Source organism: Aethina tumida, chromosome 1, assembly GCF_024364675.1.
Source record: "Aethina tumida isolate Nest 87 chromosome 1, icAetTumi1.1, whole genome shotgun sequence".
Classification (NCBI taxonomy): Eukaryota; Metazoa; Arthropoda; class Insecta; order Coleoptera; family Nitidulidae; genus Aethina; species Aethina tumida.
Window position 1 is genome coordinate 55,275,438 of NC_065435.1, and position 27,017 is coordinate 55,302,454.

General features: G+C 28.1%; 1 protein-coding gene across 5 annotated transcripts in view; it reads right to left on the reverse strand.

Annotated features, from left to right (window-relative positions):
• The window catches only part of LOC109602724 (sodium/potassium/calcium exchanger Nckx30C), an 80,717-nt gene that overhangs the window by 34,792 nt on the left and 18,908 nt on the right, over positions 1-27,017 (reverse strand). For 3 of the 5 annotated variants that reach the window (XM_020019185.2, XM_020019178.2, XM_020019155.2), the window contains 2 exons: positions 10,418-10,616; positions 1,495-1,709 (listed from right to left, as the gene is read on the reverse strand). In XM_020019185.2, the coding sequence (XP_019874744.1) occupies positions 1,495-1,709; positions 10,418-10,616 (414 nt within the window). The remainder of the gene's footprint in view (positions 1-1,494; positions 1,710-10,417; positions 10,617-27,017) is intronic. The other 2 variants (XM_020019193.2, XM_020019163.2) reach the window with 1 other exon arrangement.

Genomic DNA, 27,017 nt, shown 5'->3' on the forward strand with positions numbered 1-27,017 from the left:
TGAATTTTAAAATGGATTAAAAAAATATTATATATTTAAACTAATCAAAATAACTCAGTAATTTCAGTCAGTTTTAATAACCTAATTAACTTGTATCAATGTTATTTTATTGACAGTGAATTTTAACAAATTAAAGGTTCAAAATATTAATTTTAGTAGTAATTCTCAACATTTATGTATTAGTTCATTGCAAAATGTAGACTAGAAATTTATTAAAATTATTCATGATAAATTTAAATAAAACTTACTACACATATTGTGTATGTAAATAAATTAAGTTAATTAAAGTTGTAGGATATTTTATTAACGTTTTTCAACTTTATAAATTTAATTTGGGATAAAATACTGTTAATTAACTATCATTCATAGAGTCTATTACAATATTAATATATGGCATATTTCGTAATTCTTAAATATGGAATGAATATATTAAAGTATATTAATAATTACATATATATTCTATGTAATATGAATTTATAAATTGAATATGTTGAATTTATTGTTATTATTATTCTTATCATTTTTATTATTATTTAAAATTTGTGTATTATTAAACATACATAAATTTATAATAACTATTTACTTCTTTTTATGGCATATCTGTACAAAGTTATTTGTTATTGTGATTATATACTTAAATCAGTTCTATTAATTTAAGTTAATAATAATTTAATTTCAATTCAATCAGTTCAGTTCAAAGTAAAATCTAAATTTGTGAATTCTTTTTCCTCAAAATTTATTATTTTGTATTGCAGTGAAAAGAATTAATTTCTGATCAAATATAATTATTTATAATTTCTTATTTTAATAATATCTATTCCCTTCTGAAGCTATATTTCATATTACTTAAGTTCTTATAAGTAAGTACATATTATTATTAAGTTTATTTTTATTATTTGTTGTTTTAAAACAAACACTTTATTACTATGATAAAATTTAAGGGAAGCAATTTAAATTTAGAGCAAATAAATAAAAATAATGAAATTAAGATGTCCAATCAAAAGCAATATATAGAAGACTAAAGATAGTTGGAGTAGGAGTCAATTTTATTAGTTTAGGTTAAATTTATTTTCAAGTCTATTTTTTATTATATTTTTAAATTTTCGAGTTGTTTTAAAACAAACAATTTATTACTATGGTTGTGTCCGATTTAAATTTAGAGCAAATTGATGTATGTAAAATTAATTAATGAAATTAAGATGACTAATTAAAAGAGTGTTAATTTTAAAGTAGACACTTCCCCTAATTTTTCAGTTAGTTCGGCATATTTTTAACCGCGACAAGATTCACACGAATAAACCAACAGATACGAGACAAACAAACAAACAAACAAACATATATGATTCTGACGACATCGACAAACATAGACATAGTGTAGCGAGCACGGGTTGGGACGTTGATGTACTCGCAGTTGCGAAGATGTTATAGTGGGTGGTGAGATGAAGAGGGGGGTGGTGGTGGTGGCGGTTGAAATTGTGGGACGGAGAGACTTACCGCGTCCAGGTTGACGTCCGTGAGCGCGTTCGCGACGCCGTTGGGCATGTCCGCGATGCCGGCCGGCGCCAGCATCGTCTCCTGCTTGGCCTGCGCCGCGCCGACGTGGTTGGCTGCCGAGCTGGTGGCCGCGCCGTTCTGCGGCTTCGTCGCGTCCAGCAGCACCTTCAGCGATGCGATCGCGTGCAGCTGCGTCGCCTTCTCGTCCACTTTACCTGGAACACATTCGCGCCGGGACGCCGGTTATTGATGGCGAAACCGTTGGCACCTCGATAATTTTTTGGGGTAGCACGATGCACTGCACTGCTACTTTCACATGGGGGTACCGTCAAATGTTTTATTCTATATTATTCATACTTATTGATTTATTTCTATTTCTTAACTATTGTTTTTTGTAGCTACATTTTATTTAGAAAGTACAACCTTCTAAGGACAAATTTGGTCTGTTTTCGTACATTTTATACCATATTGTATACAATTTTCATAAAATTATATTTTTATCTCTCGTTTTAGAAATTTCATATAATATACAGAGTTCTCCACCTAAGTGACTCATCAGAAGTTTATAGACAAATAGCTGAATATTAATCTGAAATTTTGGTTGTGACTAGTTTGAGGTTATCTATTATTTTAAAATATTTTAACTCATTACTACTACTACTCTGGTCCAACTAGAAGTGACGTTAATTTTGCTTTTCTAAATGGTATACTTTAAACATTATACCATTTTTGAGTTGTTTTCCTATCTTCGTTTATTTTTGAGATGTTTAATTAAAAATAAAACTGTGTTAACGTAGAAAAGTTCATTTTTTTTGTCATACAGGTTAAAAATAGACGCAATAAGAGTATTCCAAAATGTGAAGCAGAGTGTTTGGTATTACTGTTTATTTTTCCCGTTCTAAATGTGTATAACTGTTTTATTTCGAACAGAATATCCATAAAACACACACTATACGCAAAATTGTATTGTCCACTGCTTTGTTGTAGCATACTTTATACCTAAAAATAATCTTTATCGAGATATTACAAATGTGAAAAACGTTTATTCGACTCGTGTGTATTGTCACAAGTATGCTTTAGATGGATTTAAAATTATTTTTAAAATTTAAATATTTTTGAAATATTGTAAAGGTTTTGCGTAAAAATATTCATAAAAATCAATTTTTACGCATTTATGTTGTTTGACAAATATGAAATTTCAAACAATTCAATGGTGTTTACATTTGAAAGTGGTAAAAAAATAAAATACCCTTTCCATCACTGTAAATATTCATTTTAGCTATAGTGTATGCTGCAACCTAACCAGTAGAAAATAAAATTATGTATTTAATGGTGTTAGAAAATAAGTAATGGTTTCATTTAAAATAAGAATATTTACATCGTTAGTCACTAATGAGTGAAAATTTTAAATAGCAATTAAATATTTCATAAAGCAAAATTATTTAGAGGGTTCCATTCGAAAAAAACAAATTAAATGCCTCTTGTGGTAGAACCCGGTAAAATAAACAAATCTTATACAAATATTAAGTGTTTTTTTTAAATACGAAATAGAAATTCATATAATTTTAAAGTCTTAAAAAACCTAAAAAACCTCCCGTCTACTATTAATTTACTGGAATAATTCCAAACGCTCTCGTTTGCTCACTATTAATTATAAACTGACAGTTTCTGTTTGAATTATAAAATTATATTAGTGTAATAAATTTAATTAAAACTTTAATTCCCGTCGTTTGAAATATTATGTATAAAAGTTAAATTAATTAAAGTTGTATGCGGCGACATTTATAATTTTCAACATCATAAATTTAATAAATGAAATTGCCTCTTTACAAAAATGTATTAATTAGTACATTAATTAAATACATAAAATTTTTACTATGTAATTTTATATTTATTTAAATCACTGAAGAACCATATTTTGTTAAATATAACTATAACTTATTTCATTAAAATTAATTAATTTAAGACTTATTAGTTCTGTTAAGAACAATATCAAATGTCTTCTTGTGTTTTTCTTAATGAAAAACTATTAATTATATATTATTTTTTTATATGAGTAATTCATAAATCATTTTATGATTTTGATGATTTTAATTTGCACCTAAATACTACTCTTTATTTTTCAATAACAAAAATTATTATGCTTCTTAAATAATATAATAAAAATCTGGTTATATTCATGGTTTCGTAACTACTATTATTTATTTGCTTTTTTAATAATACAAATCAAATAAAATAGTAAAAACAAATGTTTAAATATAAGTACTTTTGTTACTAAAAAATTGTATTGTATTTTTTAAAATTACATCTATACCATAAATTGCAAATTATATTAAACTTTAGAAACAATATTTGTTATGTAGAAATTAATTTATACAGAACACATAAAATCATTTAAAATTTGGAAAAACAATGGTTGTATGTTATTATATTTAAATTATTGGTTTATTGGTTAATTACCAAGTGTAAACTAGAAGCATATTATTAAAATTTATTGTGATAAATTTAATTAAAACTATTATGTATGCAAATAAATTAAGTTAATTAAAAAGGAGGTTTAATTCATAACAAATTTAATACAGAATGAAATGCTGTTAATTAATTATAATATTTCAATATTAAATTATTTACTGCCTTGCCTACTCTGCCAATGAAAAAAGATAAATTGAACTAATTAGGAATAACACACTTATGTAGGTAATATGAATGAAGATATGGAAGAATGCAACATTTCATTAGTATTTTCAATTAAATTTTTTTCTGATTAAATTTATGGTATTACGAAAACCAATATTTTAAAATATATAACTAGTGATTGTTTAAAATAATTTTGTAGTTATAATGTATTAATTAAGCTAAAAAATATTAGTATTTAGGTAATTTCGTGTAAAGGTTGTAAACACATCTTGTCTGTCTGGTCGACACGCGAACAATCAATTTAAAGAATTAAACTTGTGTTAGATTAGAACACGTAACTGCTCACATGCAGCTCTTCTTTCAGCGTTGTTTAAGGTTCTTGACAATTGGGTTGGATTATGGCTCACATATAAACGGAGATATTGATCTTGGGCCGGAGTTCTACCACAACTTCCACGAGCAAATTCTGTTCTCTCAGTTCCATTCTATCTGTGTGTACAGTTCTCAATTCTCCAGAATGCTTATATTATTGGCACAACTTTATTTTGTTTATTTAAATTTCAATCATTTTAGTAAATTGTTTCGTACAAAAAATTTAATAATAACAATTTTTAATAAAATTTCTTTTGTTTTATTATTAAAAAACGGTTCAAATATTTTATTTTACAAATTAGACCAAATTATTGTAATTTATAGATAATTAGAATATGACATATTTTTTGTGAATATGTTTTTTATTCATTTCTGATATATTTTATACAAATAATATAGAATAACAAAAACATTTTTCAGTAACCCATTCAACGAATACCTTAGATAACATGCAATGCACTCTACTACTAACATTTACCTGGTATATGCTGGTGGAAATTAAGTGTGTAAAGGACAATCAAGAAGAAAACATTTAGTCACATAAAACTTCACAAAATTAAAAAAAATAACGAAAATAAAAAAATATACTGGTTTGCTTTCATATCCATCCATCTTTTAACATCTATTACTGAAATAAAGAACGTTTTCTAGAATAATTAATTTCAATGATCGCTTAACATAAATCATTTATAAAATAATCATTGTTTTTAAACACGTCGTCTGGATAATTAAACGAAACCAAAACTATTATACTAATACATAAGGGTCGCACAATGCTGACGTAATTATCCCTATTCCAGGCCGGTGCATTATTAAAGAGAGTTTAACGTTTACACTGGGCTTTTAGCTCTATTCATCATTTTAATTATGAGCTTAAAAATAACTTTCTTTATTAAAGTGTACATTGCCGAGACGTCGAGCATCGGCTAAAATAATTTCCTTCCTTCTTCTTTAAATGTTAAGCCTTGTTAAAAGACCGGTCACTAAAATTTCTATCCAGATCACAAGGCACTGAACACAAGTAAAAAAATATCAAAGATAATTATTTAATGTTATGTCATTAGATATGGAAATTACCTTAAACTTAAGTATAGAGGAAGATGAACAAGTAGTTTATATTATTAGTAAATAATTGATTAATTTTATAAGGATATGATTTTTCTTTAATTTTTCTTTAAAAATATCTTTATAAATATTTTTTTAATAAATATAATTACTATTATATTTAAAATCACTAAATAATTACTATAAACATCTTTAAAATATTCATATCTAAATTTTGATTTGAGATGTCTTCCTCACTGAATCTAAAACTTTTCACTATAAAAGTTTAGAATGATTTTCAACATATTGATAGATTAATTTTAATTGAATTATTATTTCTATATTTAATTAATTTTCGTATTTTAAACTTTTATGTTTTTAAAAATGTAGACAGACTGATTAAAATTATTTATAATTTAATTATATTATTAAGTATATTTTTGAATGTTACGTTTATATTTCTATTATTTAAACCCGTTTTAATATATTTTGTAAGACATAATGTCTTTAAGGAAGTTAATAGAGACTTCAGTTACCTTTTATCTGAGATAAAACGTTTTATAGTCAACTGACTAACACCTGACACATTTGCAGTAAAAACACTTTTATTCATATCGTAAAATACAGAAATTAAACCTCTAAAATATTTCCTTATTTTTTGACTGAAAATTGCTTAAAATCGTTAGAAAAATATTTTAATTATTACAGAATTAAACTATTAAAAAATATCGTTGTTACATCTCAATAAAGTATATATAAATGTGGTAGGATTATTTTATTTCAGAAAAGAAACAATTGATGCAATTGTCTTGAATTAATTCCGAGGCCGTGATTCAATTGTTCCTATTATTAAACTCGTAAAGTGAGCCTATATGGAGATGTTGTTGAATAATTTAGTTGAATTAATGCAATTACCGGAGCTTAGGATGTCTTTGTATTAACGCTGAGCAACGTACGGTGTACGTTACTAATATCGAGCCCCGTTCACGGATAATTTAATCGGCTAACGTATATACCTGTGACCGTAAACGTCAATCACGTATTCGCCCCGTGAAAATGAACTTCAAGTAGCAATTGTAACGGTAACAAGGGACTCGATAAATTAATAGGAAATTAATGAGATACGTACGACAACAAATTACTCAAGTTTGTTTTGTCGGCAATAGTTCGTGCACGTCGGAAACAACAACAACAATAATAATAATAGTGTAATAACGGCCGGGACATTTTTCATGGCGGTTGATGTGCCGGGTTTTAACATCAACATAAAAGACAATAAACCATTTTGATGGGGGGGTATTAGGGGACCCGGTTTTTATTCCGATATCGGATGGATCGCATGCAGAACAAAAGCGTTTTATATTCATGCACGTCTGAATCGTGGGTTTTGTCATTTTTGCGAATATGCTGAGCCCGAAACGTAGACCGAGAGATGAATTTATTGTGTTTCAGCGAACGTGCGCAACGCCCGAAAGTGCACCGCATAAATTTCGATGCTATCGCAACTATTTGTTTAATGCGATGCGTTCGTATTAATTGTTTGTTTACTTTTACTTTGATTTCTATTTCGATGGGAATTTTTTTGATGGCTCGTTACAACATTGTGTGATGCTGTGAAAGATGGAGGATATTATTTTTATAAATGTACAATCAAGTTGAGTTCATTCATTTAAAAAGTTATTTTCAGTTTTATTATCTATTTAATTTCATTTGCTATTTGTTCAATGTCACTAATTAAAACGTGTAAATAAAAATTCATAAAAAAGTTTAAAAAAATTTTAATGAAAAAATGAACTATTAAATTTTAAATAATAATTTTCATGTTCTAAAAGTCATAATAAATAATCATTTATTATTGTGTAATAAAAGTCAGTTTTTTAATTCAAAGATTTAAAAGTGATAATATTAATAATAAAATATTTGTTGTTTTAAGGATTAAAAATTAGTACCTTTAATTATAATTTTAGAATATTGTGTAGCTCCAGTGTCTGTGTATTTTTGAGAACTTAAGTAAAACCACAAATGTTTTATAGATTTATTTCAGTTTAAATAATAATTTATAAAAATGTTATTAACATAATTTTTCCTAAAATCTCTATATTGTGTCTGTATTTTTGGTTATTTTTTAATATTTAAAAATTGATACCTGAACCACACAAAATTTAATTTTAATACATTTATATGATAATTCATAAAATGATTTAATTCAAACTTTATCCAGTTAGAATATAAAATATATTTCAATATTCTATTATTTGTTTTTTGTCACACAAGTTAAAAATAACCTGTTTTGGTTGACAGAAAAAATATATGTGACATTATTTAACAATACTCTTAATAGTAAGATTTTTTTAACAGGATTTATATTATTTTTTTGAATAACTTATTTTTGGGTGGGAAGAAAGAAACATTATACTCCAGAAGAGAGGGAAATAATAATTAACATGAAGCATCAAGGTCTGAATATTGCTGTCAATAAAGCTCAAAACTTAAGATGCTCTCGTAAAATAGTCTAAAATGTCGCTAACAAATATGAAACAACACAGTAGTACATAGTAAATGAAATCCTTTCTGCATTTCCTTTCTAGACAAATAAAATAAATTAATTGTACAGAAACTATATCGGTATTGATCGAAAAAGAATATGTAAGGTAAGAATATACTAAAACAAACTAAAGAATTTACACAAATATATTAATTATTTTCAATAAATTTAGCGAAGGAACTTAGATACACTACAAAAACTTTGAAACATATTATTAACAAAATAAACAATTTCGTTAATAGGGATATGCGTTCAAAGTTGTTCAAAATTGGTTAAAAGATAATCATACTGATGTTCATATATCTCAATTAAAACACCAGAAACCAACAACTTTATATGAATTAGTGGTTAACTGAAGGGTCGTGGATTTTAATTTAACAAAAACAACAAATATTGACAATTTTTTATGTCACATACAAATTATTTAATAAATATATACTTTTTAATTGTGTTCCATTTCTGCAACGACTTACAGTGTCTATTTATTTGGTTTAAGACATAATTTAAGTAGAATTTTTTTTTATTTAGGTGCTACATAAATAATTGTAGAAAGATTGTATTTTGTTTATATTTAATTGAAGGTATATACTTCCTAATCAACAATGAACAATAGTAATGTATATTCAGCTCCTTATAAAAACGCATGTATACATTTTTTATGTTTGAACTTGAGAAAGATAGATAATTAGATAATTTTGTATAATTTTTTATCTAAATTTAATATAAAAAATTAATTACAATTTTAGAATTTTATTCTTATTAATATACTTGTTTAAAAAATTTGATTTTTTTAGAAAATATATTTTGATATTGCTGCATTTGTTAATCTTATGTTTTAAATATGAAACAAAAATATTTTATTTCTAAATGTTATAATAAATGATTACATAATTCTGAAAAATATTAATCGAAACTGTTTTTCGTTGATTTTTAATATCAATAAATTACCAATATATTTCCAAATTAAAGGTATTCATAATGTTTTTTATAGTTAAACTTGGGAAATAATGTTTATTGCATTATACTACATATATGTTGTACAATTTTCTCAAAATTTAACATAAAAGGAGAGACTTAATAAGAAATTAAACGTTTCAGAAAATGTATTTAAAATAAATGTGCATTATTAATTTTACATATTAAATATGGATAAAAAAATGATTACTTCGACTACAAAAATAATTTTACAAAATTGTTTTTTAGTATATTTGTTAAAAATTATTCATTGTGTAAAATATGACAAATTTTGTGAAAATTGTGAAAATCTTTAAAATTTAAATTCAAACTTTATGAGGCATATTTTATGTGGCTAAATCCATTTTTAATCACAAAAAATAATACACCTCATAAATTTTTAAGCATCATCGTATTTTTGAATACCCGTACAACACGGTACATAGTATATGTTAATAAATTAGGGATTTGATTAATGAGAAATGCGTGTGGGTGATATTAAGCCCTCGAAAAAAAAACTGTGTCACAGCCTAATCCTTTAAATAGCACGATTCAAAACGGACATAATACCCATCAAAAAATCAATGCCCGACACACGTCTATCTCACACATGCAACGACAATTAACAATGCTCCGCTTGTTTTTACCGCAACCATCCCCGACTCGCTCTCGCAGCGAGATAACTTTCTGCTCCAGCCACAGAAAGCGACCGAGATCTCTCGAACAATGTTCCGCAGTCGTTGCATCACCAGCATTTTTCTTTTGCCCGTTGTCCCCGTTATATCTGGCTGTAATTTTACATAGTTTCACAGTCATGACGCAAAACGCAAATTAGGTAATGTCGTTGCTGTGAAAGTTTCCGGGTTCAGCTCCAGATCTGTGTTCTGGACGTATATTCGATTTTTTTAATTGCAATCGTATTGTGGTCCTGATGGACTTTGAAATGCAGGCGAATGCGTTATTAAGTTGCTGTCAAGCACAGGGCTAGATTACTTACAGATTTGTGTTAGAAGATTTATCAATCCTACTTTGAACAAACATCTACAAAGAGAGCTACATCAATCAGAACGTTTATCGGTTGATCTTCCAGCAAAATGATTTCCATAAACACTCAACGACAAGTCTATCATAGATCATTTGAAATCATTTTGCCGAAGACAGTTCAATACTCGTTATTTAGGTATTGAACGGACACTTACGAAGTCGCCAAAACCCAATCAGTGCTTCTGAGTCAGTTTCAAGCGACCCCTAAACGACAACATACATTCACCAATCCAAATTCTACATCACGACATCCATAAACGAACACAAAATACGATACCATGACGGGCCACCAACATATATAGATAAAAGAATGAGTTCGTAGTCTACCTGCATACTGACCATCGTGAAGGGGATCAATGGTGTGAATCATGAGCTGGAGTAGACCGTGACGGAACTTGGCTCCAGTGTGGTGGTGGGATGATGCGGAGGACGGCACCTGGGGCGTCTCGGACGCCGTCCTCGATGTCACACTGCCTCCGGGCTGCGTTCCGACGCTGGTCTCGCTCGACGTCGCCACCGTTCCGTGCTGCAACAAAAGACAACAATCACTTTAATTGAGCAATTCCACGTCCGTAAATAACACAGATTCCGAATGTAATGAGCCTTAACTTTTTAATGAAACTAGTCAAATTAGGAAGAAAAAAAAATTACTACTCCGTCTGAACTTTCATAAAAGATTAACTGGGAAATGTGCATTTTAAGTCGAAACTTGCCGGTCTCAATTATGCTAATGAAAGTTTGTGCATAAACTTAATAGGAACCGTGCTCCGTGGCATGGGAAGTTAACCAACGCATATCTTTTGAATTACGGAGCTTTCGTGGCCTCGGGCGCCGCAATTTTACTCCTTTGCCCGGTACGCCGTATACACATCGCAGTCTATTTGTTCCGAACTTGCTCTTGTGGTATTGACACATTGAAATTATGGCATTGCCATTGCCTTAATACTCTTAATCTGTTCTAATATATGGTTGCTGATTTTATGTGTACGTGTATATTGAGTTAAATATTATTTACAGAAATAATCAGACCCAAATCTGTATTTGACAGGTGTTTTCAATTACATACATATATTTGTAATTAGTTAATTTTAGTATAGACATAAAATTATTTTAAGTATATTCCGAGGAATTTAAGAAAAATTATATTGAAATAGTAAAGAAAATAACAAAATATCTAACACCCTGTTTAATATTTTGAAATATTATTTATGGCAACTGATGAAATAGTTTTGTTATATAAGGTGTTAAGAATATTTCAATATTGTCGTCCTATTTTTTACGTCACAAAATATTTTTTAAAACTAGTAAGCTTTTCACATTCTTTGCACAATGTAGAAAAAAGATAATATTTGAAATATTTCAGTTTTAATGTTTGAAGAAAATTAAAGTAATTTCCATAGAATATACAATTAAATAAATATTCCAATCTACCTTTGACTAGCCTTGATAATAAAAGAATATAGAAACATTTAATATAACTTTTTATTAATTTAATAAACATAAATTTTATTCACATTTTAAAAAGCCCTAAATTTATATAAATTGTGTAAATTTAGTTTAGTTCTTGCTCTTCGCTAATTTCATTAAATGCATTTTCAATTCTTTGATATAATTGTTCTGTTATTGACGTTAAGAAAGGCTTTAGAAAAAAGCAATATTGTCGTCCTATTTTTTACGTCACAAAATATTTTTTAAAACTAGTAAGCTTTTCACATTCTTTGCACAATGTAGAAAAATATAATATTTGAAATATTTCAGTTTTAATGTTTGAAGAAAATTTAAGTATTTTCCATAGAATATACAATTAATAAATATTTCAAGCTACCTTTGACTAGCCTTGATAATAAAAGAATATAGAAACATTTAATATATCTTTTTATTAATTTAATAAACATAAATTTTATTCACATTTTAAAAAGCCCTAAATTTATATAAATTGTGTAAATTTAGTTTAGTTCTTGTTCTTCGCTAATTTCATTAAATGCATTTTTAATTCTTTGATATAATTGTTCTGTTATTGACGTTAAGAAAGGCTTTAGAAAAAAGGAATATTTAATTTTTTTCATAATTGGACACCTGGTCTCAAATTTTGACTACCTATTTTAGAAACAGGTTGTATATAGAGTATTATATAATATAATGTATGCATAATGTTTAGTTTATTTAACATAAAATATGTTTCGATATGTATTTGATAAATTCGACCAAAATTAATACCTATGAAAATTTTTAAATTAAGTAATTAAATGCATATTTTAGAAAATATTAAAAAAATGAGCTCTTTCATTTTTATTTTACTTCAATAAACCTAATATTGGTCATGCCAAAACAGTAAATTTATTGAAATTTTTTAGATAATTTTCAATATCAAGTTTTCATTCAAAAGTTAAAATATAAGTTAATGTAATTTTAATTAAAATTATTTCAATAAAGTAATATATTTCACAGAAACCACATTTTAATAGTGAATAATTTATGGTGTATAATTTTATTGCTCTTTATTGAATTAATTAATTAATTTATAATCCTTAACCGAAATTAAAATTCAATTAATTTCTGCACCTTGAAAAGTAATTTGTCAATTACGTATTTAACATTCTTGCCTAAATTAATTAATTTTAATATTATTTAGTAAATTAAAATTATTTCAATAAATAATTTTAATTTTATTTATGAAACCTTTTAGCATTCTCCCAATGAAGTTATAAATTCCAATTGACATTTTACGTTTTATTGCTCCGTATATAGTTTACTGCGCCATTCATTTATTCAATTTCTGCATCTCAAAATAAGATTAATTAATTTACGTTAATATTGCGATTCCATGGGATTCAATTTAAACGTAGTAAATATTATGAAACATTGACAGGCACATTAAAAATTTGTATCCAGGTAAATTAGGCGCAGATGATCGCCATCAAAATGTGAATCCCCACAGTTTAAGGTTGTGGTTACGGGCACAGTTTAAAGCTTCAGGCCTTTGAAATGGGAGTGACATAAGGAAGTGTTACAAGGGTTGAAACCGAATGCAAATTTAAAATGGTCGGATTATATGTCACACACCCAAAATCCGACCGTTTCAATTGGTGAACGTTCAAAAACAGTAAAATCCAAGTGCACCTTGACAGCCTCTTCTAAAATTAATAATGGCCACGACACACTTCCGAACTTCAATGACAAATTGGAATTTTAGTTTAATTGTCGTGGGTTGGTGTAATTGCCATACCGAGCAAGTAAATAACTCGAAGTTCGAACGTGACACACACGACGCCGACAAATAAGTGGTGGTTGGCTGAATGTAAAACGAAGATGTTATAAATTTGTCAGACGGGTCTATTTCCGACATTCCCACCCGTGTGGTGTAAAGCGTGTCATGCCGTAAATATGACGTGCACATGAAACCGAAACCGTCCGTCCGTGCGGCGGACATCGGGAAATAATAAAATCACCCTCATTACACCGTCCGCTGACTTGACACCGCACCACCTAAATATGCAGTCCGAAATAGTTTTATGTGGCGGACAGTTTTTCAGAAATTTACGACGATTTTTATGGGGGACCACAATATGTGGATTAGAATGTACATAAAATTTTGATGCAGAACTCCCCCGAAAAAAAACCCATTATTTTCGGATTTTTCGCCGTCGCATACTGATACGAACTTCGTGTCGATTTCCCGAAGACCTACAACATAAAATGGGGATTGTGCAACATCCCGTGACACACATCCTGTTTACAAAACTCCAATAAATTCAACTTTTTTTTTTATTGTGTTTCGGTTTGTTTTGTTTCGTTTTGTTGCACGCCACCAAACCAAAAAGCAAAGTTTCCAATTGTATTTTTAATTGAACACGAAGCAATTCGCTGCGTTTTTGTTATCGGCTTTTATGCATTGCCATTTGCCGTTCTGGCTCGGCGTCCGATTGCGATGCTAGAAATAATTGCGGTGCAATTATTGAATTGTTTGCGACGAGGCAATTGGTTTTTGGAAAGTGTTTACGAAATTTAATTAAACTGTTACGGTAGTGTTTTGGTAAATGTTATAATAATGTTTAGACACTTAATTTGATTTAAAGTTAGAAGAATAAAGCAAGTCGAACAAGTCGGAAGTTAAATACCTAGATTAAAACGATTAAAGGCATTAAACTCGGCTTGATTGGTTTAATTTAAAATCGCTTCCTTCTGTTTCGTTCGTTGATAAAATTAAACTCGAATAGATTTAAAGCACTTATGAATAATCAAATAATATTGTTGGTGAATTTGCAAGGCTAAAATCGAATTAACATTCAAATACACATTCGAAGCGATATTTATGTCTTAAACATTGCATACGTGTATAAAAAGTTGTTGTTATAGATATTGCTTTTCTAAAATTGCCTCGAATTCAACTTCGGAGAGTTTGTCTATTTTCTTGGCGATGTTCATCGTAATGTCCGATGTTGATACACCTCAATCGCAAATGCAAGACATAAAATTTTTATTGGTTTTCATATTGAACTTTGGCGGAGTTTGAGAATTTCTGAAGCGGTTTCGATATTGCGACGTTGGATATGAATTATCGCAGCAAAATGGGGAGTAAACGGCCACAATAAATTGAGTCAATATTTATAGAACTCTGCAAACAGTAATAAAAATCTGTGTATTTACTACCATTTGTAATATTATGATCGTTAAAAAGCGGAATATCATTATAATGACTCGTTTACTAATAATAATTTACTGCACTTTATTTCAGTTATTTTCATGCATTAATTAAAGTTATAGATTTATTAATATGTGATGCAGCTGTGTTGAAAATTTAAAATTTTATACTTATTACTATCTACATGTAGGGTATAAGACTCTCCAGACCAGATAGAGAAGAACTATCTTGTGTGTTTAGTACCAAATTTCTTAAAATGTTAATTGTCGCTAACTGTATTTTGATTATGTGACCGTTTCTAAAATAACTACAAAAATTGACATTTGGCTGACTTCAAAGAAGTAGAATAACTTATTTATTTTTTTTTAACAAATTATAGATATTTGTAATGTAAGATACTATATATATAACTTTCAAGATATGTGCAATTTTTTTAAATTAAAACAGTACCTAAATTTGCATTTAAAATATCTAAAAAAATTCAAAAAATATCAAATTTCTGATATATAAATATCATTGTCTTAAATTTTCGAGAACGTAATTAAATTTATTATTATTTTTACGTTTTCAATAACTAAATTGTATATATGTACAGTCAAATTATCTCTGAAGAGACATTAATAATACTTTTGTTGAAATAGCATATTTGGTAGCTTAGTCTCAATATTGAATATGTCAAGAAATATCATTATATATTTTAACTAAACTTAACTTGACATAAGACAAAATATCTGTTTTTGGAAAAACTTGATTATAGATCTTGAAATTCTAAGGAGATAATGTTTTGTTATATATGTAAAAAATGCCTTCCAAAATCTATTAATTTGAGACATCTTGAGCATTGTAACCTATTTGATATGGAAATATCACTGTCATTTTTTAGTTTTTATCAATAATAGCATAACAGAAAAACTCTAAGCATTCTATGTTCTGTATCATTTCTTTGAAAAATAATAAGTTTAATTGAAAACATGTTTTTTCCATAAAAAATGTCTTAACAAATATATTTTATTTACTTACTTTTTTGTGTAAAAATGTAAAGTAAATCTCAGTAGAATGTATTTTTGTTGGGATGTAAAGACTTTCTATCGAATATATTTTAAACTAATATTCATTGGACTACATTGCATTTGAAATGTACGTTAAATTCCTTCTGTATTAATTATTTATTAACAGAAACTGTGAAGTCTACACAACTTTGTAAGTGAAATCAATTGTGTATATATGTATTTTAGATGTTTTCTAATGTTTTTTTTTTTTCAACTTTTCTACAATCTGTTATGTTCTGTAAGGCACATGCTATTGTATTTCCTGTCAGGTACAAGTGTTTGTCTATTTTTTGGCACCGGCCATCACAACGTCTTGTTAAGAAACTATTCCAGCTGATAAAATTTGTATTCAATTCGGTAGCGGATGCCCAGAGCATAAGATTTTCATTAAAAAATCTAATTTTACCAATCAATATTGTCAGTTCCGTAAACACTTATTCAACCATTTGAAAACAAAAATAAGCAGCAACAAAAAGTTCATGTGTACCAAATAAATTAATTTCAAACTTCGTACAATATCCACCGCTAATTTGCTTTAATCCGTCAAACGGAAAATCCCTTTTTGTTCGGTTCATGCGATGTGTGCCTAATACCGTTGCGGTAGGCGTTCATCCGCCACGTTACTAAACTTGCTAAAATCCGGAGTTTGCTTTTAAAATAAATAAAATACAAAACAGCAGTTTCCCGGATTTTATTGGGCCAATGCATTTGCTGCATTTGTGTGCATGTAACGTTCCGCTGGGCGGCGGGAGGTAAGGGGGCGACGGTTGAAAGTTTACTGGATATAAGGCGGGATTAAGTAGATGGGATTTGTCAAATAAAGTAGACACATAAAGACCCGAAAACTTGTTCGTGAAGTTTTAAGTAAATGTGAACTATTAGCATTTTATAATTACTCCGGTTCCGGGGGATGTGGGGGAGAGATATCCGTTTTCGTTGTTTCACATTAAATAAACTCATAACCGAAATACGCAATTTAATTGATGTAGTAGTAACGTGGCGAATAAAAATCGGTCGTTCCAACATTGGTGGAGTGTCGTAAAACGTTGCCTCCCTTTCCTCCTTCAATCCCGGTCCTCGTGGCGCTACGCCTTACGAGAGGCTCGAGTGTGCCCTCTGTTCAATCGATACTATGAGCAGCTGCTGTTCAGGGCGAAAACCAGCTTACCAGATTGTCAGCAATTGTGATGGTTTCAATGTATAATCCAGTGTCTCTGATCTTGGCCTGTTTGTACTCTTCCTACATAAGATACATTGTTTATTTAAGATGTACTCACGAAATTGCAAGTTACTTGTGCTTTCTAGTGCACTGTTATGCATAATGATTAATTGCCAAACTGTTTGTTTGGCTCTCGTGAATTACTTTTGTATATTTAATATACATTTTCTAATTATATTAGAAGGTGAAAACTATTGATGTACAGTGTGTCACAAAGTTGTTGATTTAGCCAGAAAAGCCGATATTTATGAAAAAGAATTAAATTATGTCAAGATAATTTAATATAATACAAATTGTAATCTTGATATATTTCTGATGTTTTAAATACAAATTTAATTACGAATTTAGTCAAAATTAAAACTAATTATATTTATAAGCATTATATGTCTTTTATGATGTAAAATAGAGCATCTAGAAATGTTTGATATCAATAATTAATTTATTTTATATATATATATATATATATATATATATATATATATAAGATTAATTACTACTTAGTTCCTTATTGCATTTACAAATATTGCAATTCACAATATCTCCTTTTTTATGTTAACCCTTAAAAAGTTATTTGTATAAAATTTTCATAATTGCCAAAATCTAAATCCTGAAAATTAAGAAAGCATGACGGCTGGAAAATTTTCAGTAAAACGGAATGTTTTGCTGACTTTAATTAACTTTGGTCGGGGCATTATTTAAACTTGGTGAACTCGGTTTTACAAAATGCGAAACTGGTGGATGTATGCCAGAAGCAACGACATTAGACACACATCGCATAAACCAAACAAAAAGAGAACTTACGGTCAACGATTTTAAGCGAATTAGCGATGAAAACTCGTTTTTTTTTTTTTCATTTTTTAATTAATTTTAATTGTTTCTGTTCACATCCGATGGTTCGGAAATATTAATGTGTTTCTGGATTTTGCGGTTGTTTGGGCTAAATGATTACAATTTTACGGTATGATTAAATGCTGTTTACACAAACAACAAAAGATTTCTAAACATATGATATGAATTACGTACTTAATTAAACGTGTTTTCGAATTTGTAGAAATTACTCTATCTCTTAGAAACGTGCGTAATTTGATAATATGCTTTGTGTACAAAATTTTGGGGGACGCACCCTCACAAAATGCAGGTTAAAATGAAGGCAACATTTTTGTGTTACTTTAAGTTAATTATCACACTTTTTAGTTTAGTTATTATTAGCAAACTGCATTTTGTGTATATTTATATTATAAAATTTTGGCGATGGAGTTTTTACTTTACAAATCAACATATTTCAATCAAACTTGTTAATTTTTTATTAAAAGTAACACGAAAAGACTCAGGTAAATTTAAATATTTTATAACATTTTTGTGTTATGTTGTATTAACTGACTAAATTTAAATTATTTAATTAACTTACTTTTTAGTTTAGAAAATAATTAGCAAACTTTGTATATTGTGTTCATGTGACAAACTTTCGGCCGATGCACATCCATTTTTACAAACGAACATAAAAACCACATTTTTGTATTATGTTGTTAATTAACAAACTTTTTAATTGGGAATGTAATTATAAAACTGTCCATTGTGTCGTTAGTTAAAATTTTGGCGAATGCGTCATACAAATGTTTCAATCAAATTCGTATATTTTTTTAATAAAAACTGTGGACAAAGGTAACACACAAAAATGAACGGAATATTTTGGTGTTATGTTGTTTTAATTGACAAATTAATTTAGAATGTGCTTCTCGTCTTCATGTGTTAAAATTATGGCGGATGCGTATAAATTACAAATCAACAATTTCAATCCAATTTGTAAATTTTGGTTGGTTAATTTGAAGAGAACAATTTTAACAACAATATTAATTGACATACTTATAAATTTACAGTGTGATTATGCTGATTGTGTTGATTTGTTACAATTTTGGCGAAGTTGTTTCTACTTTACAAATTAATATATTTCAATTAAATTAGTAATAGTTTAAAAAAAAGGGTGAGTAAAGACAGCACACGAAGATGTAGGTTAATTTGAAGACAATATTTTTATATTGTATAGTGTGAAATAACAAATTTTTGTATGGAATGTGATTATCCAAGTTCTCGATTTCATGTGTTAAAATTTTGGTGGCGGCACATAAAATACAAATTAACAGTTTCTATCAAATTTGTAAATTTAGATTGGTTAATTTGAAGAGAACATTTTTGTGTTATGTTAATAGATATACCTTTAAGTTTAGAATGTGATTAGCATATTTATATCTTTTGTTCATTTGTTTTGTAATTTTTTAAAAGAAGGGTGAGCAAAGGTTTGAAGACGACATTTTTGTATTATATTTTGTTAATTAACACACTTTAGTTTGGAATATTATAGCTTTTATTATTATATATTTTTATTATTATTATTATTATATTATAAAAATAAAATAAATATAAAAGAAGTTTCAGATTAATCTCAAAAATATTTTATGTAGATTTAAAACTAAAAAATCCTTTTATCCTATATATTAATTTATCTATTGTATCTGACGTTCTAATTTTGATAAATCCACATTTAACCAAATGTATAAATTTTTCCATGATGAATAGTATGAAATTTATAGTAGGACACACTTGGAATATTAGTTTACCACTACTTTTTGCTGATGTACCGAATACCTATTAGATACGAAGCGAAAGTGGCAAAGTAGTCCGGCTGTGTCGTCCTTTATTACAATATCGAGAAACAAAATTCATTTCGATGCGAAACTAGGTCACACGCGAAATTTTGGCTAGATTTCCCGTAAAACCCGTCGCAATAAATGGGAAACAAGTAATGCAATTTCAATTCGCAATCAAATTTATTGCACACAATGCACATCGTCCGAAAATAGGGGGCATGGCGGGCCGGCCGGGACAAAGTGGGACCGGAGTGGGATGATTTCGAGTCGAGCAGTTGGTCCGTAGTCAGAGTGCGCGAAATCGAGCCGCCGAGAGCCAGCCCAGACACGCCGATGGCCAAGTGTAAATTATGACGTCGGAGAGCCCGGAATTCGTGATTAGGTATCTGGCGCCCCATATATATATACCAACGCTCTCTTGTCCCGAACCCGAAGTTATATCCGACCAGATTCCTCGGCAGAGAATCTCCATTGTTTTTAGATTGCGTTCAAGGCTCGACCCAAATATTACTTGGCCATTGCGCGATTCAATTTTCGATCTAATAATCGACGGTTTTATTACATTTTTTTCGACGATGCAAATAGTTTCGAGCGCTTTATTAAACGTTGTTTATTATTTGCTCGACTGAGCAAGGCCAAAATGAAAAATAGACGTCAGAATTTGGTATGACTCAATTTGTAACCGTCCATCAAGCACATTCTGAATGTGACACACGTTTTCAATTTTGAAATTTTTTGTGCCTTATTAGGTACAATTATTATTAATATTACGCAATATAAATTTCTTCTAAGAAATTTGATATGTTCTTTTATGAAGAGAAATAAAAGAATTGAAGTGTAGTTATTAAAACTATTTTTAATAATTCCATGTTAATGAACATATTTGCGTAGATGACGCAAAAGGAAAAATATTCACAACTAAAGAATTTATGAAAAACAGCATTTTACAGAATGGTGTGAAGTCACTAGATTCTAATTTTCACCAAGTAAGACAAAATCTGATCAGATAAAACATCAGCAAAGTTCTTAGAAGTAATATTGGACAATAAGCTTAACTGGAAGGAACAAATTAGTAACTTAAAACTATCATGTCAGCCTATGTTAAACCTATTAAAATCATTATCACATCACAAATAAGGGCTAGATTCTATTACATTCCTACAATGGTATGACGGTCTAATAAGAACAAAACTATAATGCAGTAGTCTACTCGTCAGCAAATAGCTCAGTTTCTCAATAAGTAAACTACGAGCATACGGCATACGGATATTATTTTATGCAAAAACCAGAGTACTTTACAAGATTCATAATATTCAATAAATAAATTTACTATATGGCATTAAACGAAAAACCTAATACTACAACGAATTAAACGCTTTAAGTCGATTTAAAAAACCTCAAAATCATTTTTAGTAGTATTCAATCAATAGTAGAATAATTCGATGAAATTATTTATTACTGAGCAAGTTATAAATTGAACTGAAAGCTGACCCATGACTACTTGTTAAAGGAAGGAAACAGTTTCCTATATTCCAGTTAATTTCTCAAACAATGAAATCTGCAAAGACTTAAATAAATCCAAAGGACATCTTACGAAATTCTAGGAGTTATTCAAACGTATTTCACACAGAGACTCAAGCAAATAAAGCTGTATAACCTAATTTAGTTGTTCATTATTATAAACTGCAATTGATGGAGTATTTAAAAGATATGAAAAATAGTACACATTAATTTACAAATATGTACGTATTATAATTTATTTCCACGTATATTTTAGTAAATTATCAAATTAAAGTACCTATGAAATAAATTTAAATTCACACATAAAATTGTTTTGATTAATTTTATAACTGATATTAATCCAATTAATACTTATTGAAATAAACTACACACACACATTTATACAAAATTGTCAAAAAATTAATTCCAGTTTGTTAATATGCAAAAATATTCGAATTTTAAAGACATATTTATGAAAAATACGTTTTTATTGATGATCATTTCAAATATATTAAAGCTATAAATACATCGCAACATATGATATTGACTTTGAATGTTACGTTCTTTATTTTAAATGGCTGTCTGGAATAGCACAATCGATTCATACATATATCGTGTATAAATTTCAGTTTAGCAAATAACCCAGTTATGTCATAATATTTATTGAAAACCTTATATCGGTTACGCTTAATAAATGTAATATCTTAAAAATATTCAAATTTAAATATCAAAAACTTTAACAATATCGATTTATAATTCACTTTTTCTTATATTGCTAATAAAACTAATCAGATGCAAAAGAGAACGAATAACTTTAACAAAGTGTTTTAATGAAAAAAAATTAATTAGTAATACCCTTCATTATTAAATATATTTTCTCTTATTGTAATATCACTTTAAATCTTTTAGTGTCAACTTTAAGGTGTAGTAAAATCTTTGGAAAGATACAAAACTATTTGATCATTTAGTAGTTAAGGAAAATAATACATTGTATTTACTTGTGACCAAAAAAACTGATTTGGAGATTGATCTTAGCTATTTTAACATATTAAAATTATCTCAATTAAACGATTGTTCATACAGGAATACAATTTTCTCATTTAAATATTTCCATACAAAGTAGCATCATTTTTTTGCAGATTTTGCTATCATATTTATGAGAGCTAGATGAATATGTTAAAACATACCGACTATTTTTGTAACACACATACGTATTCCCGTCGTGACTTTTAAGAACCACAATTGGCGACGCTGCGGCGCACATCCCGACGGCATTTAAAAAATAATGAATGAGACATCACACGCATTTAAGCTGCATAAATAATTAAAACCCGGGCTCGGAAGCGCCTCGCATCGACGCCAGACTTGGCAAGTAGAATTGCCTCTAAGAGGATTGTATGCGCGTTTATCTGGAGCACCTCTGGTCGTATAATGCGGACAGGCACGGAATAGACGGGATTTGTTAGATAAATAGTCCCGTTATCGCATCGAGGGTGCATCAGTGAAATATGCCGAAATGTGTTTGTGAACGGTTTATTTACTTCTGTGACGTCTCTGACGATGGGACTCGTGAAATTGTTAGAAGCATTTCACAGAGATAATGTTCGAGTGCAATTCGAGTGAAGTGAATTTTATGTGTCAGGATCATTTTAGAATTTGTTTCATTCATCCTAAAATACATACATATTTGTCTTTACTTAAAATGGGTTAAAAATATTTCAATGCGTAAGATTGTGACCTATTTAATAGATTAATAATTTATATATACACGGTGATTCCTTTACATGGTCCATTGAAAGTTTTGTAGAGAACTAATAGAGATATCAGTCTTGATCTTGATTGCAGTTGTCACAAACATAATGTCACTTCTCATGAATCAGTTAGATCAAACTTTTTCAATTAATTTATTTTGTTTCAATATTTAATAAAAAATAATTGAAACTTTCTATATTGAATAAGTTTTTAACTCACTATAAATAAAAAATAAAATAAAAAAATTGATAAACTACATCAATTTAGTTCTCAGTCATTCATTGACATATAAATATGTTATTTCTTTAATAAATTGAAGATATTTTTGGGGTGAGAAAATTAGGCACAGTAGTGTATAAGGAATACAATAAATGTTTGTTTGATTAAATATCTAATTGAGCAAACAGTATTCATAAGATTTATTTAAATTAGCGTAAACAACATTTCCTTGTTCCTTATGAAAACTTTTATCTTAAGGTTTCAATTTCGAGATTTTCATGACTTTAAAAAACTTCTGTGTGAATTTTGGGCTATTCCATTTATATTCCTTTGTAACTGTTACAAGAGTTTTAAAGCTTATATATTAAGTCTTTTATATATTAGGGACAAAGGCTTTTGTTATATTATGTTTTCAATCTCAATGTGAATATTTGGTTGTTTTTAATATGTTCTTTTCCGGCATAAACATACAAAATAAAACTTTAGTCTTTATGGGCTAATATAAATATTATTTTGTCGTTTCTGAATATAAATAAATGGATTACAAATTTACAAAATTTGTATAAGCAATATAATAATTAGGCATTGATATAACAAGAAAAAATAAAATATTAAAATTGTATTGAAACTTATCTATTCATGTGTTTATTGATGTTTAAGAAGTTTGATGTACTTTTTATTTCTTTCATAATTTTCAAATTTATGGCATATTTAAGTAAATTTATTAAAGTATATTTAAGAAATTAAGGTCAGTGTATGTTTATAAAAAATACACATAAAATTTTTTAAATATTTTTTTGTAACAAAAGTGCTTTGATTTTAATGGCTTATGTAAATTAAAATTTTAATGATCGTAGTAATAAACAGACATTAATTCAGACTGCATATCATTTCAACAACATATTTAAATTTAATGTGGTGGAATAACAGGCTTTTCTTGGTTTATGGCCACTAAAGGAATTTTTAAAATTATAAATTGTAGAGTTGAACAAAGTTTCAACTATTATTAACATTAATTTTTATATTTGTTTTGTTTTGTAAACTTTTTACACCTCTAGAAATAGAAATATAATTTTATATTTAATTTAAGTATTAAAATTATATTAATAAATTCTCGTATTATCTCGTATTATAATTAATTTACTTATTATGTCTCTTACAAATATATAAATTATTATATAATTTTCAATTTATTTTTTATTACTTAATTTTTAAGTATTTTGTAAACATATATTTAATTGTTAAAGAAATATTGTTTCAATGATTTCTAATAGATTTAATTATAATATATTATTTTCAGTTATAAATAAAAATAATTGTTTTCTTTAATAATAATAATTAATTTTCTTTAAAATATACCAATTAATGTAATGAGATCTTTAATATCATAAAGTGTAAACATGAATAAAATCTCAATTATTACTATATTTTATTTTTTATGTGTTTTATTTTTGTAATGAATTTCGAGATAAATTAAACAATGGATATTTAATTCTTTTTAGATAACTGGAAAAGTGTTTTATAATAATATTATTTCTAAAACAGGGTAATTATTTAAAATTATTGTGTAATTTTCAATTTATTTCTTATTACTTAATGTTTAAGTATTTTATAAACATAAATTTAACTGTTAGTAAAATATTATATTTTAATGTATTTAATTATAATATATTATTTTCATTTATACATAAAAATAATTGTTATTTTTTTATTATCTATATTTTTTCCAGAAATGAATTTTAATTTAATTTATTATATATTTATTTCTTTAAAATATACATACCACTTAACGTAATAAAATCTTTAACGTCATAAAGTGTAAAGATGAACAAAATTTCTATTATTATTAACATTTAATTTTTTATTTGTTTTTCTTTTTATAATGATTTTCTAGATAAATTAAAAAAATAAATAAGTTTTATTAACAATTTTAATTTAGTTAGTGTATATTTCTAATAAATTGGTTAAATTAAGATATATTTAAAATTACTAAACACTTTTATAATGACTATTTACATTATTTGTTAAAGTAGGTTTGCATATTTAATATATTTGCAATAATAAACTAAATTAATTTAATTATTTTTTTAATTATCTGCAATATTATTATTTCTAAAATTCTTAAATTTAGAATTATATAAATAAAATATGTACATTAATTGATCAGGATATTTTTTAGAATATCAATTTTGTAATTCATATTACAAATAAAATATATTAAGAAAAAACAAACTGATCTCAAATAGCGAAACGAGACGAAACAGAAGAAAAAAGCACCTAAATCCAAAAATGATATAAGCAGCCAGTAAACTCCCCAAAAACCAGCCGAAACCGACTCGAAATAAATCAAAAAACGTTATTACATTACCGTCGTCGGCCCAAACAAAGGAGAAGGGGCCGTATATTAGTTAGGTAAGAGGGATTGACGTCACGAACAGGGGACCGGGGCACCGAGACATAAATTATTTTGCGAGGAATTCTGCCTGGACCGGGGATTTCTGCTGTGACAGCGGTTGAATTGACCCGCAATTGATACTGAGCGGTCGGATAATTCTCCACCGACACGATTAGAAAACGATAATTTATACGCCTCTTCTTTTCTTTCCGCTCTTTTACGCGTCGCCTTCGTGCGTTCCCTCAGTTTTCTCCCGTTTTTTTTTTGGGAGGGGAGCGCCCGTTTTCCGCCACGTACGTTCGTACGTACGTAAACGTACCTTGAATGCGACCTCAAAAATTCGTGCCTGCGCACGATGCGTCCCCCTCTCTTTCTGTCTTTCACCCTTTACGTTTTCCAATAAAATAAGCATTTTCCACGACCCATATCTCCCACCGTTCACCGGCGAACGATCCGATTTCTATTAATTGCGATGCGAGGAATTGTACCACGTACGTGGGTTGTTTGAATGAGGCGCCTTCGCCTAAATTGCAATTATCCGATGCATTCGCCACATTTTCAACTGACGTTACTTAGGAATATGCCTATTAACTGGTTTATAGAAGCATGAATAAATTAGAAAATATCTGGAGTTGCTGTGGCATTTCACTCGTGAATTGTCTCCGAGGAATGATCCGAAATTTAATTAAATTGTTGCACAAATTCGTTCGTGCGTACGCACATGTCACCCTGACGATATCGTTACAGCTTTACCGGTCCCACGAGAGCTGGAAACCACAAATTACAATCTGTACGTGCGCTAATAACTACTTTTGCATTTGCAGAATTTATATTCAATTATGTTTTCAATTTGTGAATTTGGATGAGTTGATGTGCTCTGTGTCAACGGATAATAACGACTCAGGAAATAATTAAAGTGTAAAGCGATATTAATTGGTTATTTAAATGATTTTATATTTATGTAGATATTTGTAAATTATTGTATGTAATTTTAAATAATAACCATTACATTGATCATAATTAATCATCCTAATTATTTCATTTATTTATTTTTAAAGGTGCCACAATATATATGTATGCAATTTTCGATTAAAATAAAATAAATAAAAAAAAATACATACATATAAAAATAAAGGAGATAAGTATGGATTAATATCATATACAAGAAATAAATTTGGAAAGAGTTTATTGTATATATATATATATATATATAGCCCGCTTTACATAACCGAAATCTATTCAGTTAGAAACATCTCCACCAAAATCTCGAGATATTCCCTGGTTAATTTGTCTTGATAATTTTGTTGCATCCAACTGATGCGTTTATGGACATTTACGTTTGATTTTATACGTTTTTTTACATTGCCCAGCACACGAAATTTTCTCAAAATTTTTGAAATAATACCTAATTTTTAATTCTTAAATTTTGTGAAACTTGACGTTGATCAATCACTACGAAAATCTACGATTCGTTTTTTCAAATCTTCTGATAAATATTCGTTTTTA